Below are 19901 nucleotides of genomic sequence, written 5' to 3'. Positions count from 1 at the left end.
CTCATGCTGGCATCTGAGAAGTGATGAATCTCTCTCATCATGATTGTCCCAAACCCAGCAGGCACAATACAACGAGGCACCTGAATCTTCTCCAAGTTAAGAAGATCGGTCTTCCAGTGCTCCCAACCTAACTGCAAATCATCAGGTAAGGGATCGTCCCAGCCCATGCCATTTCGGCACATTTCTTGAAGAACAGCCTTTCCTTTGAGCAAGAATGGTGCGAGAAACCCTAAGGGGTTTTAGTATCAGAGGGCGGAATTGTCTCCAAAACTGCCTTGTCATTGGATGCAAATTTATGCAACCTTAAGCCTCCTAATACAAAAAGTTGGCGAGCTTCTTGAGCCAACTTTATGGCCTTCTCTGCACTTTCCACACTGGAGACTCCATCATCCATGTAAAAATCCTGCATAATAAATTGTGAACCTAGGGGATACAGGTGTTCATCTTCTCTTGCAAGATGCTTTAGTCCATAATTAGCACATCCGGGGGACGATGAGGCACCAAACAGATGTACTCTCATGCGGAACGTTTGAGGCTGTGAGTTGAGATCTCCATTTCTCCACCATAGAAAGCGCAAGTAATCACGATCGGCTTTGTCAACATGGAACTGGTGGAACATCCTCTCAATATCACACATCAGGGCTACAGGGTACTGTCGGAACCGCAAAAGAATGCCAGTCAGGCTGTTCATAAGGTCAGGGCCTGAAAGAAGTTGATCGTTTAAGCTTGTTCCCTTGAATCTTGCGGAGCAGTCGAAAACCATGCGCAATTTCCCTGGCTTGTTCGAGTGATACACTCCGTGATGAGGTATGTACCATTTTTCTCCTTCCTTCCCTTCATCAATGACTCTTTCTGCATCACCATTCTCTATTACATCTTCCATGAACTTAACATAATGCTCTCTGTACTCCTGGTTCTTCATTAATCTCTGCTTTAGATGAAGTCTCATGACCGCAAGAGGCTCATTATTTGGAAGACAGGGTCTTCTCTTGAATGGAAGAGGCATTTCCAAGTGGCTGTCTTTGTTCATCCTGATACTTTCTCCAAGTTTGTTCAAGAACATAATGTCGTCTTGAGACACTACTCTTGTCTTTTCTTCAGTATCTTTGAAATCTGACTCCAACACTTTAATCACGTCAGTTGGCGTTACAGCAGGAATCTCCTTGATAGATACTCTGTGACACATAGTAAGACTGCTTTGTGACTCATGATGTGTCAAGGAAGGGCCCAGAATGCTCCATCCGAGATCCGTACGAACAGCATATGGCTCATTTTCTGCTCCAAGAATGACTTCTCTGGGGGCCAAAGCTCTGGAACAATTATATCCTATTAATAGACCAACCTCACAGTCTTGAAGTGGGGAAATTTTGTCTATCAGAGGAGCAAGATGTTTCCAACACCTGGCTGTCTCTCTGGTAGGGATGTGTGGACGATCCGCAGGAATACATTCTTTAGTATATGCAGCAGGAAGGTCTAGTACTAATGGTGAATTAAAGCCTCTAACTCTAAGACCAGAAACTCTTTCACTTTATCAACGAATCCTTCCCAACCATAGTGGTGAGCTTAAGTGTCACTGGGCATGAGTCGACCTTTAGACTTTGACTTACTGCATATTCAATGAAGACAGTGTCACTTTGTGTGTCTAACAGAGCGTAGACAAGTTTCTCAGAGACTGGGTTGTTTTGTGAGGACAACCACACTGGCACAATCATTGAGGTGTTAGCAGATGTGCATCCAGATTCCACACTTAAAGATGTTGTGACTTTCTCATGTGCATTCTCTGGGCCTTGAAGAGAGGAAGACTAACTTTCTAATGAAGCCGTCATCATGTAAGCAGGTTGGATGTCTTCTCTTACAGGTGTTACAGCTATGTCTGGAGTGACAGTCTCTGGCATTATGACCAAGTCTCAAACATCCATAGCACAGCTTTGTGTCCTTTATGAATTGTCTTCGCTCTTCAAGAGATCTTGCAGTGAATTTAGAGCAATCATGAATTTGATGTTCACTACCTTGACAGAACAAACATGGTTTAGTGATTTTACTAGTGAGCTTTGGATTCTCATGCTGCGTGACTAACTTCGTGTGGAAGACACTGGCCTTGTTCTTACTAACCTTGAGATTATGTTTCTCCTTATTAGCTTCAGAAACGTGAAGGGCATGAAAGGAAGTGACTGGGTTGCAGGCCACCTCAGCCTCAATGGACATGAAATGTGCAAAATCTTGGAAAGATGGGAAATCTTGTGTCTCACTCAGTGTTTGTGTGGCTTGGCAGTTCCAGCGGGCAGCCGCCCAATCAGGAATTTTGCTCACAAGTTTCCTATTCTCCTCACAGTCATTCAGTATTTCCAGTCCCTTCACATGAGGCATAGCGTCCTTACATGTGGTCAGGAAATCTGAGAAATTTTGGAGACCTTCAGAGTCCTTTGGCTGGATTCTGGGCCAGTTTGCAAGTTTCTCTCGAAATGTTCTTTGAATAGTGAATGGCTGTCCATATCGATCTTGAAGTCTTTTCCATGCATCCTCATCGTTTCTGTAAAATATGCCTTCTAAGGTTTTCAGAGCAGACCCAGCAATATACTTCTTCGAATAGTATAACTTGTCTGCTGAGGAAATATGTCTTTTGTCGATGAGTGATTGGAATGAAGCTTTCCACTCTATGAAGTGAATTGGGTCACCAGTAAAAACAGTGGGCTCTGGCATAGGAAGTCTGTTTAACGTTATACTGTCTTGGACAGCTTGTGCCAGGTAAGACACATCCACATTGGGGGTTGGCGATGAAACCCTTTCATTGAGTGTTGGCTTAACTGAGGATGAATACACAGGTTTGTGTGTGTAAATGCTTACAGGCTGTAGCAGCTCGTCATTTTGGTTAGCAGAGTGAGTAGTTTCTTTCTTGTCATAAACTTCTAGTCTTGCTTTAGCAGCTCTTACCTCTTTCACTGCTTGTAATCTTTCAAACTCACTCCTTTTGAGCATCCAGTTCTTTCCTTTGCTTCTCTTTTAGAAGTTGTATTTTTTCCCTTTGTTCCTTTTCCTCCATTGTTGTTGCATATTCTGCTTCCTTTGCTGCAAGCTCTGCTGCTGCGTCTATTCGCTTAGCCATCAGGATGGAGTTCACAAGGAGACAGGTACAGTGTACTTGACTTTGAGCTGATATGTGAGACCGTAGAACCATAGATGGAGCGAGCACAATCTCGATCAAGCAGTTCACGAAGACGCCCCCTTACTTCCTCACTGTCAAAGTCTCCATCCACACCGGAGATCCTCTCATAAGCAATCTTTACAATATCCTTTGTCACTGCATCGCAAGCAGTTTCTCTTTCATTTTCCAATATGTCTATAATTGACTCTAATTGGCTTTCAGTGATGTCTGTTTTCAGCAGCCCTCTTGCCTTTCGAGCCTCATCCTTCCATTTTTCATATGCATGCATAAGCCTTTTTTCTGCCTTTTCTGACTCCTCTCTTTGATATGCAAGCATCTTTTCTGTTGGAACTCGTTCACGGTCAGAGCGACGTACTTCATTTCTCTTTGCAACTTCAGATCGATCTTCTATCTCATCATCTGTTTCCTTGTTTTGTGCAGCCTTTAATACTTCAATTTCCTTCACAGGAGTGCACAAATTTGATCCCTTGTCTGTCATCATTTACATCAGCAAATGAAATCAGTAGGGCAAGCTCTTACTGTAACAGCCCGGTTGAAGAATAAAGGATTTAACTCATTCACTGATGTTGTACTGTCTTTCCTCTTGTGTTTATTGTCCTTATAGACTTCACAACACCGTAAGAGCTAAAACAGATGAATAAACAATATTGGAAATTATAATGAGATCTTATACATAAAAATGAAACAACACAATCAACCATACAGCAATAAAATCACGCAATTAACACTAACATTCATCCTAAACAACATCAAATTATGTCAACAGAGACACATGCAATATGTGTTACGTTATATAAGAGCATAAATGAACTTAAATACCTTGTTCTCCTTTCCATCCAGGTGTCGAGCAACAAACTCAAAGTAAACAAAATACTGAAAATAAAACAACAATCTGATGCATAAATTCACTTAAAAGTGTCCTTAATTCCTAACGCCGTGTGCAGTCTCCGTCTTTGCGCGCGCTCTCTTTCTCCGTATTGCGCGCTCTCCGTGCATGAGCGAGCTCTGAGCACTTCCGTCAAGCCGCCTTTCAAAATAAAAGTCTCTATCGGTTAAATAACTTATAGAGTGTAAAATAACATTAAAAAATATAACAAACAGTTGACTAATATTAAGAAAGGATATAATTAAATAATATAAGTAATATATAAATCCTGGAAACTAATTAAATAACTGATGGTTATTTACAGCGTGTGCGCTCTCTTCATTTAATCAAATGATCCTAATCACTATTCATTTTACAGTCCTGCTACTAGCATTTTATTCATACTAAAACCCCTTTAATTCGGGTGAAAAAGCTTTTTATCAAGTGGCTTTTGCACATAGTAATAATACCGCTGCAGATGCATTTTGCAGCATTGAAGGGGGGTGAAATGCTCGTTTTCACTCAATATCCTGTTACTCTTGAGTACCTATAGAGTAGTATTGCATCCTTCATAACTCCAAAAAGTCTTAAGCTTTATTATATGCATAAGAGAAAGATAGTCTGTACCGATTTTTCACGGAAAAACACAAGTAGCTGGAGGCGTGGCGTGTGGGCGGAGCTAAAGAATCACGAGCGCCAGTAGGCTTTGCGTTGAGCGCGTCTGGATGCTGTGACACCGTGAGGACAAAACCAACCAAAACAAACCACGGCTAACAGTCAGATTCAGCGTATATTTATGATCCAGAATCAGATCCAGAGGCTGAAATTGAACAAGAGCAGCATCAGCAATCAGTCTCTATGTGGTATGTACTGAAACTGTATATATTTGCTTAGCGGTTTTGGAAAATGACTAAGTTCCACTTTCTTTGTCGTCTTTTTTTTTTTTTTTTTTTTTTTAAGCTGTACATGTGGAAAGTGCAGTTTGATGACAACATCGCATGTTGTTTACTTGATGTTCTTACGCACCGATAGCTAAGTTAATAACACAGAGATATTTGAAGCAGTTTTACTCACCGCATGCGGTTCCAACACATGATCGTGACCAGGGTTCTAAATTAACTTTTTTTGATCACCAGCCAATGTGGCTGGTAACTTTCTAAAGTTACCAGCCAATCAGAATTTCCACTAGCCATTTTTTTTTTCCGGTAAAAATAAAAAATTATGAGTGCCACTAAATGCATTTGATCATTTTATTAACATTGTTGGCATGAAAAACATCAGTTTATAATCCGTACTCATGAATTCATAAACTGTTACCTTGGTTTAACAAATTGTGCCCACAAATTTCCAATCCGTGCGCTCAGTTTTTGTAAACTGTACCCTCTGTTTTTGAATCCGTACCCACAAATTCATAATCCATGTGCACACTTTCGCAATACGTTCCCACCAATCTGTAAACCGTACTCACGGATTCATGCAGCAAGCTCCTGTTAACATACAGTTTTAATGACTATTATTATGTGAAATAGGTTTAATTATAATAAAGGAATAATCTTTTAATAGCAACTGATTATAATTGTACAATAAACCTGGCATTGTGACTAACTCTGGAGTAATTTTTTCCTGTTTTTTTCCTGTTCCTGTTGTTAATTGTTTTGGATAAAAGATTCTTATGCATAACCTGTATAATAATATATAATAATGATAAAAATAAAAATAGTTATTTTTATCATTTTAATTTGTAGGCTAAATAAATGAGTACAAGAAAATAATTCATGAATTGCTTTATTTTTGAATAAACTTTGACAGTTTTGTAAATGCTTGTCTACAATTCTTTCTTAAAATGCATGAAGACTTATTTTTCTGATTTTATTATACTAAGCTCCATCCACCCCACCTGCCGGAGTTAGATGCATGTTTCACTGTTAATGTTATTAATAAATAATGAGGCCGAAAATAACATTGCATTCAGTTAGAGAGAAAAGGAATGAAAACATAACCAGCATATTATTTGTTTTGTATTGCTTTTTACCCTTATTTTCTTTTTACCGTTTTTTTTTTTTTTTTTTTTTGGTCATAAAACACAGGCGGCTGTGTCTTATCCTATTGGTGATTAATGTAATAATCACTATTAAAATAAACGCTAAAAAGAAGACTATTTGTGAATGCTGATCGTGCACTCAAAAATAATGTTTAATAAACAGAAATGAATCTGCCGGTGGGGGCGGAGCTACAAATGCGTGTCAGTTTACAAATACAAATCCGAGGGAACGGATTGTGAAAGTGTGCGCACGGATTATGAATTTGTGGGTACAGATTCAAAAACCGAGGGTACGGTTTACAAAATCTGAGCGCACGGATTGGGAATTCGTGGGCACGGTTTGTTAATCCGTGGGTACAATTTGTTAAACCGAGGGAACAGTTTATGAATTTGTGAGTACGGTTTATAAACTGAGGGGACGGATTGCAAAACCGTCATCACGGATTTATTTTTTTTCTCCTACAGGTGACGTGCGGGGCTCTCCGTAATATCCTCATCCCCTGCCTCGTTCCTCTTTTCGCCCCCAGAAATCTGTCCCAACCACCGCCACATTTAGTTTAATCTTAATTTTTTTCTTTAATAGCTAACTCCCTCCTCTTTCAGTCTATGCTCCCTGCTCTGGCTCCATTCGTTCTTCTTCCTTGTGTTTTCTGATGGACGCTATTCGTTTCCATGTTTTTTCGCGCTGGTTTCACTGCAAACTGCGTGCAGCCAATGGGCATATGAAACGTCATCACGTAGCATTACAGCACAGTGTTCGTGGGAAATGTAGGAAGTGCTGCCAGGGCGATAAATGACCGAGAACAGAGCCTCATGTCATGCATCACCAGCCAAACTGGCTAGTAAGTTTTAATTAACACCCGCCAAAATGAATTTTAACCCGCATTTGGCGGGTTGGCGGGTGTTAATTTAGAACCCTGATCGTGACCCTTTTTCGTTGGGACTGCATTATCCTTAAGAAATAAACGATGTGCAAATCCGAATCTTCGAAATGCAGGGGAACAAACACAAACACTTGCACAACTCCGTTGATGCTCTGTAAAAATAAACTCCACCCACTGGTCCCGGGGGAAGTCGTGGCCTAATGGTTAGAGGGTTGGACTCGAAGGGTTGTGAGTTCTGGTCTCGGGCCGGACGGAATTGTGGGTGGGGATAGTGCATGTACAGCTCTCTCTCCACCTTCAATACCACGACTTAGGTGCCCTTGAGCAAGGCATCGAACCCCAACTGCTCCCCGGGCATAAATGGCTGCCCACTGCTCCGGGTGTGTGCTCACAGTGTGTGTGTGTGTGTGTGTGTGTTCACTGCTCTGTGTGTGTGCATTTCGGATGGGTTAAATGCAGAGCACAAATTCTGAGTATGGGTCACCATACTTGGCTGAATGTCACTTCACTTCACTTCACTTCTTAATGCTGTTTCTCTTTTGGTAATCTGTTTAGGGTTGTCTTGCCCTGGCAACCAAAAACACATTCCTTTTGTGACATTTCGCGACGCTCTCGCTCTGATCAGTGAAGTCTGTTGTGCTCTCAGTGCTGTGCTATACGGGAGCGCGCGCTCTTCTGGCAGACGTGCCCTCAGGACTCATATAAGGAAATTCTGCTCCATCTAACGTCACACAGAGCCATACTCGAAAAAAACTTTCCGAAACTTGTGACAAACCGGAAGTAGTATTTTTGGAACAGAAATACTCCTTCAAATGTACAACTTAATTTTTGAAACTTTGTCCATGTTTAGCATGGGAATCCAACTCTTTAACAGTGTAAAAAACTCAGTATGCATGAAATAGCATTTCACCCCCCCCTTTAAGGTTATTAATTGATTGTTAATTTAAACGACAATCGATCATGGAAATTATCGAATATTGACATCCCTTAATACAAATGAGTTGGATGGAAACCTGGTTATTGTCTGCATCAAACCATGCTTCTTAACAAATGTCATTCACCGATCTGGGCAGCTCCAGGACAGCGGTCTCTCCGAGCACGGTGCTGTCTGTGAGCGGGGCGGAGTAATGGAGCCCTCAATCACGCTGCAGTGTTTGTAAGAGCTGCCAACTTCTCCACCCCATTTACAGAGTGAAATTCTCTGACTACCTTTATCTCCCAGGACTGTTGTTGAATCTTCCAAAAGTTTTGGCTTGGGGTACTTCATATGCAGCGGCTGCAGCACTTTCCACCGCACCAATAACATGGGGCTGCCCGCCGACGTGCATGACTTTAAATCGGCGCTACTAAACACTGATATCAGCCGATGCCGATATATAAAAAATTGTCAAATATCGGCCCGATATATCTGCCGACCGATATATCGGTCGACCTCTACTTTCAACCCATTACTTTTCTAGATTGCTCCAGGACTCATTTAATGTGTTTTTATATCAATTAAAATTGTGGTGTAAAAAAAAAAATTCAAGGCACTTCAGTGTCTATAACTTTTAATATTTTTGAGCATTATCAAATCTGGTTGATAAAAGCCCAAAGGGTCGTCTTTCCAAAGACACCAAAATTCTGTTGGTTACAAACTGTAGTAGGAAACTGTTTCAATTATAAATTAGGTAGAGCAATTCATCTGTGAGTCCCATAATGGGGGGTGCTGGTTAACCCGAAAATAATCAGTAAAAGAAACAGACAAATTCCTTAGCCTTTAACATCCCGCTCGACTCTTGTAGTCATTATAACCTGATCAAGCCATAGCTAAATGTTTAACTTAATTCTTGCTGAATATGCAGTTATATTACGGGCTGTTGGCATGAAGTGTACTCGTGATGGAGGAGGCTCTTGGAGCGAGTGATGCTCATGATGCTCAGATTCTTAATATCCTCTCCTCACTCCAGTCAGAATCACACCGCTCCGCTCATCCTCTTCTCCTCTGTCTCAGACCCGCGGGGAGGGTTGAGCCACTTGGAACTAGGGAGCCTGAGTGTTGCGTCGGTGGATGTTAAAAAGAAAACCTATTTTCAGTCAAACAAACCGATGTAAATTAAAAATTCGAGTTAAGCGATAAAATCGATTTATCACACAGCCCTACTTGCTTTCATATAATTTAATAAAAAAAAAAAAAAAATGCAGCTGCATTTAAATGCAGGTGTGTAAAATATGTGCAAGATTCGCACTGCACTGATGGTAGGTATGCAGCGTTAATTATTTGTTTTATCTTCATTACAAATCTTGTTTGGTTTTATTTTGGATAATTGCATAATCGTTTACGTTGTAATGCATATACAAAATGTGAATTCATATTCAAGTGTTTTCAAAAATTATTAATGTGCATTAATGACAGGGCGCATTAATATTCAACATTAAACGATCTGTGAATGTTGCATTTCTCTCGTCGGAGAGAGCCAGCACTGTGAATTTCATCTTGCAGCTGACAAGAAAACATTTGTTTAATTAAAATGTCTCACTTTTCACAATTATTAGGCTACTTCTGCATGTGCTTTGTGGCAAACTTAATGCATGTGCTTGAGCACGGAATATATTAAGACTTGATTATGTAAATTTAATATAAACCTCTGATAAGTTGAATATAACAAATGGCTAGAACTAGAAAAATCTTATGTGGGGGCAGGCCATTTTTTAGCCTATAACCAAAACGGCAGCCCAAACCCGTTCAGCAAGTTTAAGACACTGTCCATATGACAGAGCAATAGATTCACACCTTTATCTCGACCCCCACAAGCTATACATAACTACCCCCAAAAACGGTGTGTTGCTGGGCTGAAACATGCCTGCCCTCAGCAGCACTACTCTTTGTATTCATTATTTTCTCGCAGCCCATATTATTTTCACAAGACTATAATTATAATAACAAATTATTAATTAATAATTAATCATTATTTTCGAAAGTCATTGTTATTTGTGATCGTGGGTGTTTGAGGAAGACTTTAAGACTAAGCGGAATCTTCTGCTTCCGCCTCACAGCGCGGGACTCCGCTAACTGAGCAGCTTACCCATCTGCGGTTTGACTTTACTGAATCAGATTGAGGCAAATACAACTTATTGACCATGAGACCAACATTTAGCAAGGCAGGAAAATATCATTCTAACTGAAGAAAGACATTTCATCGAGCTAATGCTGTTAAAGAGATTTAAATCGAGAAAAGAGAGAGAGAGAGAGAGAAAAAAATTAGTTTAATGCTATTCTTAAACTTGGAGCTCATCATATTCAAGTACAAATCCAAACACCAGAAACATTATGCATTTTATAAATAATGAAATGTTATGAAAAGTATGCATTTTATTTATCCACATGCTGTATAGTTGAAATGATATTTTAGCTCTCAACTTTAAGTTCTATTGTTTAAAAAAAAAAATGCTTTATTGGCTAACGTTTCATAAACCTTCAGTTATGCTCTAAAATCCAATGCAATTTGTAATGCCACAGTATTTTCACCTCCTAAATCAATAATCTTTAAAGTCACGATTCTATAATTTACACAATTCTACAAAATTCAAATTTACTCAGGCTGATGGCATTTTTTTATTACATTTATTTATTTATTTTTGAATAATTGTAGCCTACATAAATAGGTGATGCAAAACAAATATTTGGATTGTGCATTATTTTTTCCCTATTTTCTTAAAGAATAAACACATTACTATTTCATAAAGAAATAATTTAAGCAGTTAAAACCTATTTTTTAACTTGAATTTAAATACTATTAAACTAACTTTAAAATCTCAAGGAGTTTATGAATTAAAAAGGATAAAATGTCACGGTGCATGTTAAATAGCCTAAATTAACTAAATGAACAATATAATTAGAACTAACAATATAATTAGATTTTTATTTAAATGAACAACTATAAAATGGGACAGCAACCTTTTATATCAAACATTTTTAAATCGTCCACAGCTGAGCATCGCAGGAGGCTGATCTGCTCCAGAGCGCGTGAGGTGAATATTTACCCCGCAGCTGAATTATATTTTATGTTTAACCAATAAAGAGACATCAGAGCCAGCGGCACATATCAGAAGGTCTAGCCGAGGTGAGGCTGCTTCTCGGGGGATAGATGATCACTGAGCTCCCGCTGATCTCGTGGAGCTGACCGTCTCTGAGATCGGCGAAACACATTTTTAAATAGGCGCTGTCTTTATAAATAAACCTCAGATTTGAGTTTTAAACAACTACATTCTCTCCTGAAATATTTCCAAAATTACATTTCATAACACAATAGCAGTAATATTTTGAAAATGTTGATCCGAATAAATGGTGGTTGAACTCAACCAATGCTGTGAGAACTCAACCAATCGGCATGTTTGGCGCCCAAGTCCCGCCCCCGAAAGTTCCGGAACTTTGAAAAAGTACCACCTCGCCAGCAGGGACTTTCTGAGGGGCATTTTTTTACCCTGAACTTTTAGTTCCTGGTTCCTGTGGTGGAAACACACCGAGTACCAGGCCAAAGTCCCTAGTTCCTGGGTAAAGTTCCTGCGGTGGAAACGGGGCATTTGGTTATCCTACGTTTTGAAATTAACTCACTGTAAATGTTTCAATATTTTTTTAAGATATTACAATGCAATAACAATGTTATTGTTGTTTTACTTCCTTTTATCTCATTTTACAATTACATTCATTTCACAATCCTTCCCTTTGCGCCACCGCTGTGGCGTTACATGCAGCGGTAATGCCCATTTAGCTTTTCCACCTACGCTACACTACCATTCAAAAGTTTAATGTAAACAATATAAATGTAACAAGTAATTGTAAATGTAACAAATGTAACAAACAATGCTGTTCTTTCACCCCCCCCAAAAAACTGAAAAAATATTCTCTGCTCATTTCAACATTAATAATAATGATAATAATAGTGTTTTTTCATTGTTGTTGTTGTTGTAGAAAATCAGATTGTTAAAAAGATTTCTGAAGGATTGTGTGAGTAATGATGCAAAAAATTCAGCTTTGAAAGTCAGTTTTGATTGTTCCTAATAAACTGTTTAACTGTACTCGCAAGTGGATATTAAATTGTTGTGGGATAATTAAATATATTCTAAATAATCTACAAACAAAATGATATACATTTATTTTTTCCTCACATTCTTTCTTGTAACTCTTCCCCTCTGTCACAATCCTGACTGAAAGGCTCATTATGCGGGCCTTTGTCTTCTCAGGTTTAAATCACAATGAGATTCATGATAGTTGATGCCTACTGCCATATGACTTTTACCAACAAAAAGTGTCTTAGAACATTTGAATCAATATATTGTTTTCTGTAAGTGAGTAAACAAGATGATTTTCACATAATTTACAAAGAAAAATTCTAGGCTACAAGCTCCAGTTCTCAAAAGTTCCGGGAATCAATGTTCTATATGTGTTTTATTGCCTTTTTCAAGTGATTTTAGCATTTTTTTAGTTTTTCACTAACCATGCATAACTTTTTTTTTTCTCAAACACAATCATGTACATACATGCTGCTCGCATATTATTATAGTCCAGTTTGTGCTGATTACAGTGAGATTTGACTAGCTATTTAGATGTTTATAAGAAACTGAAAGCACAAATGTCAGGGCATGACAAAACTTCTCCAGGCCCCCCAAATACCCTTAGACCTCAGAGAGTTAATGAAATGAAAACAAAAAAAAGCAATGAAAGAAGCTCTAGTGCTGAAAGTGGCTAGTGTTGATCCTAGAGAGTCACAGTCCTGCAGACTCTCCAACCTTGATAAAAACTCTGCTACCTGTTGTTGTTCAGGTGTGTTTGATTAGGGTTGGAGCACTAGTGAATACATGCAGTGTTTAATTATTGATTTATTTTAAAAACTTATATCAAAAAACATAATTTTTACCCCATAGAAATGAGTAACTGGTCCCACCGCGGGTGAGTGGGACAGCCTCGGTTTCTAGGCAGTGGACAGAATTATTTATTTTTTTACACACACACACACTCCAAAAAAAAGAGCAGTCAGAAACGGCACCCATAGATTTTCATTATTATTGGTCCTTTAGGATTTATAATGTTTTTTGAACCTTTAACAACATAAATGCATTGCATTACAGCAAACATTTATTTTTAGCAGTGTCATATGACCCCTTTAAATATAAGAAAAATAGTATAAAATATATCATCTTTTGCTGGAAAATGAATTTTTTTTTTCACACTTTCATAATTGTCTAAAGCTTTTAAACAACTGAAAAAAGTGATCAAACTATAATTCACCTGTCAAGTTCCCAAATTTATTTATCAACAAGTGAGTCAAATTGAATGACTACAGAGACTCCTCTCAATATCAATCAATTAACAATTCTTTTTCCAAAATTATGAAAAAAAGATCTGTCAAGAATAGAATCGATTGAAAATGGTTTAATTCTGTCAAATTAACCAAATTTTAAAGTAAATTTAAATTTAGAAAAAATGCATACATGAAAGCCAAACTATTAAATGCCATTGATGAATATTTGAGTAATTCAGTATTATGCAAAGCGGGGTCTAGATTTGTCTGGATTGAGGTAATTGATACACAACCTTAAGTAATTTGGCCTCAGGGATGGCTTTGTTTAACTTTGATTTGTGGTGATTCTAGGGTGGAGCAGAGGCAGATCTAGATGGCAGGGAGAAAGGTGATTCAAAAGAAAAGGCTTCTCCATTTGAAGAAGACAAAAATCCTGAGATGAAAGTCGGAGATGAAGGGGATGCCTCAAAATCAAATTCCAGAGGATTGCTGAATGGGATGGATCGCGACTGTAAAGACTTCAAGTATGATGGTTCTTTTGCCAACTTGTAACAGTATTAACATAAAAATGTACATTTTCTTTTAAAAATTATTTAAACAACCCTCTACAATGCAAGTAAATAACTCGCTTATGCAACTGAATTTCCATGCTAGGCTAGATATTGTCTAATGAATTGTCAGATTTCACTCACCAGTGTTTGAGTCAGAGGCTAAGCATAAGTTTGACACAGATAATTCACTTGTCTTCACTCATTTTAAACACTTTGCGCTTGAGTTTCTCTCTTCATCTTTATGGCACACGATTTTAATTCATGGATGTTGCTTGGCTGAGAGCACTCAGTGTTTCTCTCACGCATGTAAAGAGAGGGAGAGCAAGACAGTTTTACTTACCACGTTGAATTGATGCACTACATGTAAATAATTTTCTTTGTTTGTTTTCCTGTCAAAAAAGTTCATTTGGATTTATTCTGCCTTTTAAGAACAAGCAGAAGCCACTTCTGGATTCTTTGGTAGTAGGTGTAACTAATGTGCAAACTGCAGTCTCATCACCTGTTAACTTCAATGTTTTGAATCCGTTTGAGCAAACGCAGACAAAGTTTAATATTTATTAACTCAGCAGCTCATATATGATCTTAGTGTTTCGGTTTATTATTAGTTGTAGAATAATAATAATAATAATAATAATAGTAGTAGTAGTAGTAGTAGTAGTAGTAGTAGTAGGGCTGTCGCAATAACCACAATATTGTAATACCGTGCTATTGACAAGCTAACAGAGGAAAGATAGCAACCGCAGTGTTCTTTTTTTTTTTTTTTTTTTTTTTTTCTTTTTTTTTTTTAAATGATGCTGTGGCCTTGATTTTCAATTTGTCACTGTGCATTCAGTGTTAAATAAATTAATGATACAATATGGTTATGACTGTAATTTTTCGTGAGCTTTATGGTGCTTCGTTTGTTTTGAATAGGCCGGCTGAAATGATGGGAGGCGCTTGATCGCGTCCCAAAACCTAATGTTGCCAGTTTGGGAAAATTTCGGCTTTCAACCCAATTTTTTTTTTTTTTTTTGGCTTTCTGAAGCTGACAATATACCTTTGTGGATTCACTTAATGTTGCTAAATCATACATTTTTTTAATTAAAATAAATGTATTGGTCTTTAAAAATTAGTGAAACTACAACATTTGTCAGTATCCACACTTTGATTAAAACTTTATTTTCTATAGTCCTACCCCAGGTAGTCGCCAGGCGTCCCCCACAGAGGCAGTAGAACGGTTGGGGCCCGGTCAGGCCGGGTTGGAAATGATGGCACAGCACCACCCGCATGCTCTGCAGCCACCTAACCCTGTCACAAACAAACCTCCCACTGAGGACTTCCAGAGCCAGGAAGCCCAGAGCATGGGCAGCATGGAGCACCAGGGGGGCATGGAGTCACTCCAATTTGAATATGCTGGGAACCAGATCCAGGTGGACTCATCTGGTACTCCAGTCGGCCTGTTTGACTACAACTCCCAACAGCAGGTATAACTGCTCTTCTGCACTTAATTATTACATTTACAGTTACTTTGTTTTTTGACAACATGAAATGCCATATGCATTGCATTTTACTTCTTTAAAGTGACATTTCTTAGTGAAACGGAATGTAAAGCTGTAGTAATGTGTGGATGGGACTTTTTTTATTATTTATTGAAGTGATTTAATTAGACTGGCGGAAGAGAGTGAAACCAAGGACCAAGTTGCAGCCTGCGGCCATCTATGGACAAGCACACTTTTTGCTGTTTACCTCCCTAAAATGAAGATAATTTATTAGCCCTACTCTAATCTGTTAAAGGCAGGGAACTACACTAACTTTTTCCACTGGTGGCACTTGTGCTACTAACTTTTTCAGTTACTAGCGCAAAACATAATTTGGTCGCACAAATTATTTATAGTAATTACTGGATAATAATGAAAAATAATGAAACTGTATTGCATACAGATGTGCTTTTTGTTTTACTTACCATCTTTTAAACCACAGGCCTTGTTCTATTTCTTACAGTACACACAGTGCATTGCTCCGTCTTGTAGCTGGGGTTAGAGGGGCCCTGGTGCAGGTTGTACAGTGGGCCCTGTTTAAAATAGTTTAATTTGTACTGTATGTACTTTAATTTAATTAATTTAATTTAATTCAATTTATGCATTTAGCAGACGCTTTTATCCAAAGCGACTTACAGTGCATTCAGGCTATCAATTTTTACCTATCATGTGTTCCCGGGGAATCGAACCCCCAACCTTGCGCTAGCTTGCTTGCTAACGCAACGCTCTACCAGTTGAGCCACAGGAACACTATGTTCTATGTTCATTGTGTTTATTTATTTGTGCTATTTACATAATGTTTACATTTTATTAAGTTTGTTTTTAAAATAGCACTGCATAGTATTCACTGTAAAATAAAATACACAAACCAAAATGTATTCAGACACCTTCAACATTTCTCACATTATCACAGTTTATTTGCTGTAGTTTAGAAATTGGTAATAAAATGAAAATAACTCAGAACAAATTAGTCTTGATAATGTCGGATAACTTTGATAAAAAAATATGTAATGGAATCAACCAAAACTTCAGACAACTGTCAGTATGACAATATTTACACAACTATCAATACTTTGTTGAACAGTTACCAAGCAAGCAATGCTTAATTTGGTTCAGTCTGTGGTGTGAAAAGGTAGCATAAGCAATTACAGAAAGAAACACTTAAGCAAAACATAGTCAGGTCCCTATTTTTTTTTTAAATCAATTTCACTGGTAGCCTACAGTATGAAGAATTTTTGGGTATAATATTTCTTAGATCACTATTTTGCCATACTCACTTACATAAATTAACTAGTGGCCTGCACCCACTAGTAAAACAATTCTATCTGATTTTTGGATTGACTTTGGATAAATTCTTGTTAAAACTACAAAGTAATTCAATCAAGAGCAGCGAGTGATTTTCTTTCATTTTCATACATTAAAGCCACTGACAGCAGAGCTAGTAAATTAGGCGCGGTCACTTTAAGAGACAAACGCATCCATTATAATGTTACACATCCGATTTCTTTGCAACTCTTTACTTTCACTTAAGACATAACCACATACTTTTTCGAACACACTTTCCAAGATGGGTATTTTGACACATTTTGTATGTATTTGTTGTCGGTACAAAAGCAAGAAGACGCGTCTTTGCTTGCTCCCTGAACACCAGAACACCGAGGTGCTGAAGTGAGCTCTTTCGCTTTTTTCTGTTTATTTAAACTGCGATTGGTATTTATTCGTTCAGGTTCAGGAGGACGTGAACATCCTGAAGGAGAGCTTGGTTCAGTGTTGCTGTTCGTGAGATGTGGCTCTCTCGTGCACACCGAACACAGCGCGAGTAACCAGCTGCTCAGTTCAGCTTTCCCGCATCACAGGGCTGAAGCCAACTTGATGTGTTGAATGCTCGGAGCACGTTATAAAATGTATTCTTAAAATACACATTTCTGTTTTAATAAATGCCCAAATTAAATCATAGCATAACACATAAGTAGGTACAAAAATAATCAGTGATACATTTGTGACCCCAAAAAAATGTGGGTCGCAATGGCATTTCAAAAGGTCGCATATGTGACCATTTTGGTCGCAGTGTAGTTCCCTGGTTAAAGGGTACATAACATACAGTTTCACCTAATCTCATGTTAATCTTGAGTACCTATGGAGTAGTACTGCATCCTTCATTTATCCAAAATGTCTCAGTTTTATCATATTTATAAAAGTAAATTACATCTATCCGATTCTTTCCGGAAAAAGTCAAGCTCCTGGAGGTGTGCTGTGGGCAGAGCTATAATACGTGTTGTTTCCATTTAACATACCGTATTTTTCGGACTATAAGTTGCTCCTGAGTACAGTGTTGTAGTCGAGACCGGCTCATTCGAGTCCGAGTCCAGATCGAGTCCTGAGATGGTCGAGTCCGAGTCAAGACCGAGTTCAGAAAGGGTCGAGTCCGAGTCAAGACCGAGTTCAGAAAGGGTCGAGTCCGAGTCAAGACCGAGACCAGAGAGATTGGGTCTGAGACAAGACCTAAAGAAATCTTCAAGAGTATGTAAAATGTATGATGGAAACAATAAAGGGTAAAAGGGCCACATAGTATGTGGTGTAAAGGTAATTTTATTAGAATTATGAATTGTTACTTGTCAATATTAAGTGCTCATTTTCACATAACATCGTTGTACCACTATACACATCCATATAACCTTTCTAGTACTAGTAACATTACTGTACGATTCTATATTGTAATTCCACATAACACTTCTAGTACAAGTAACATTACTGTACCACTATACCTGTAAATGTTCAACTGTAACAGCTTTTACATAACTTTTAACCCTGAAGCTTAACTAATGACTGCTAATATCCTGAAAATGTCTTGGATTATGTGCACTTTAGATGTTGTGAAGATTAAAGATGGGCATAATTACTTTCAAAAAAATAAGTGAGGAGACCATCCTGCTACCCAACCAAGCACGATGTGGTCTCATGATCAATCCACCCAGACTAAAAACTCTCTCTATTGGTGCAGAGGAAGCGGGGACTGACAAAAGTTACCATTTCATCACTTTCTGTAACAGTAATGGATAATCTAATGCTAATTTCACAGGATGGTGGGTTTTAATGCAGGGTAAAATACACACTAGTCAAAGTTTTTTTTAGTTACGGAGGGCATACACACAAGAGCCGACTGACTGTCCAGGAAAATTTCATGCAAAAGTGTGTATGTGCAAGGGGAAGAAAGCTGGTTGAAATGCCATATAAGTTCAATGCCTTCTGTCAGACATTTTTTTGGGGGGGGGGGATGTTTAGTGTTGAGACAGTCAGTCTGTGTCTGTATTCATTATATAATTTAATTAAACAATATATTTTTTTTTTTTCTGTGACCATTTTGTCCTACTTTGTAAAAATAACACAGTTGAGAGAAATAATGTAGTAATGTGGCTTTCTGGAAAGTGGGATCACTACAGGCGGATGGCAGCGTGCACACTGGCTGCGTGGCGTCTCTGCTGCGTGCTAGAAGCGTGGTGGCTGCTTTGCGTTTTCTGTGTCTTTACACACCAGAAGCGTGTCTGATGCTGCGCTAGCACGCTGCTTCTGCTATAGGTGACATAGAGAGAGGCCGCCGAAAAACCAGGCTCTTGCAAAACAGAGTATGTTTGACAGGTGCAATATTTGAAAATCGATAATTATTTTTATTTTTTTTAATTACATTTATATCTGAATTTATGCCAACCTATAGACTTTCAAATATCAAAATGTCATGAATTAATATGTATTTGTGTACATAATGACACAAGTGACATATAAACATATTTTCCTAGTTTATTTTGCCTGGAAACGCTTCCAACACGCGCGTGTTCGCATGAAAATAGGCGTCGGTTCTATTTCTAGCATGCACGCGTTTTCCGCGCGGCTCGAGCTGCGCCTGGGATGCGCGTCTCACGCAGGCAGTCTGCAAGCTCTAACCTGTTAACATGGGAGCCGAATTAAAAACAGACACGCCACGCAGCTGAGACGCTTGCGCCATGCATCCAGTGTGTCGCTGGCCTAACGTCTCACGTCACAAGAAAATCACCAGTCATTGGATGTATCAATCAATTTAAAGAAACATTAACATACAGTAATAATCATGAAATATTTTGATTGGGACTCGAGTGGACTCGGGCATAAGTCCGATTCCTAATATGTTCGAGTCCGAGTCAATACCGAGTCAAAATGCACACGAGTCCATGACAAGACCGAGACCGTTAAAATACGGTCTCGAGACCGAGTCCAAGTCCGAGTCTCGAGTACTCAACACTGCCTGAGTATAAGTCGCATCAGTCCAAAAATACATCATGGTGAGGAAAAAAACATAAGTCGCACTGGACTATGTCGCATTTATTTAGATCCAAGAACCAAGAGAAAACATTACCGTCTACAGCCGCGAGAGGGCGCTCTATCCAGCTTAGTATAGGCTACAGGAGCACTGAGCAGCATAGAGAGCCCTCTCGCGGCTGTAGACGGTAATGTTTTCTCTTGGTTCATTTCTCTAGGTTCATTTCAAATAAATTTTTTATAAATAAGTTGCACCTGACTATAAGTCGCAGGACCAGCCAAACTATGAAAAAAAAGTGCGACTTATAG

The 19901-nt window shown here is 38.6% G+C and overlaps 1 protein-coding gene across 4 annotated transcripts in view; it reads left to right on the top strand.

Moving 5' to 3' along the window:
- Window positions 1-19901, top strand: part of LOC113063440 (pumilio homolog 2-like) — a 165563-nt gene that overhangs the window by 34748 nt on the left and 110914 nt on the right. For all 4 annotated transcript variants that reach the window (XM_026233830.1, XM_026233828.1, XM_026233829.1 and 1 more), the window contains exons 6-7: window positions 13586-13758; window positions 14954-15248. In XM_026233830.1, the coding sequence (XP_026089615.1) occupies window positions 13586-13758; window positions 14954-15248 (468 nt within the window). The remainder of the gene's footprint in view (window positions 1-13585; window positions 13759-14953; window positions 15249-19901) is intronic.

Source organism: Carassius auratus, chromosome 45 (assembly GCF_003368295.1).
Source record: "Carassius auratus strain Wakin chromosome 45, ASM336829v1, whole genome shotgun sequence".
Lineage (NCBI taxonomy): Eukaryota > Metazoa > Chordata > Actinopteri > Cypriniformes > Cyprinidae > Carassius > Carassius auratus.
The sequence above is the reverse complement of the archived record's forward strand: the minus strand, read 5'-3'. Positions and strand labels throughout refer to the sequence as shown.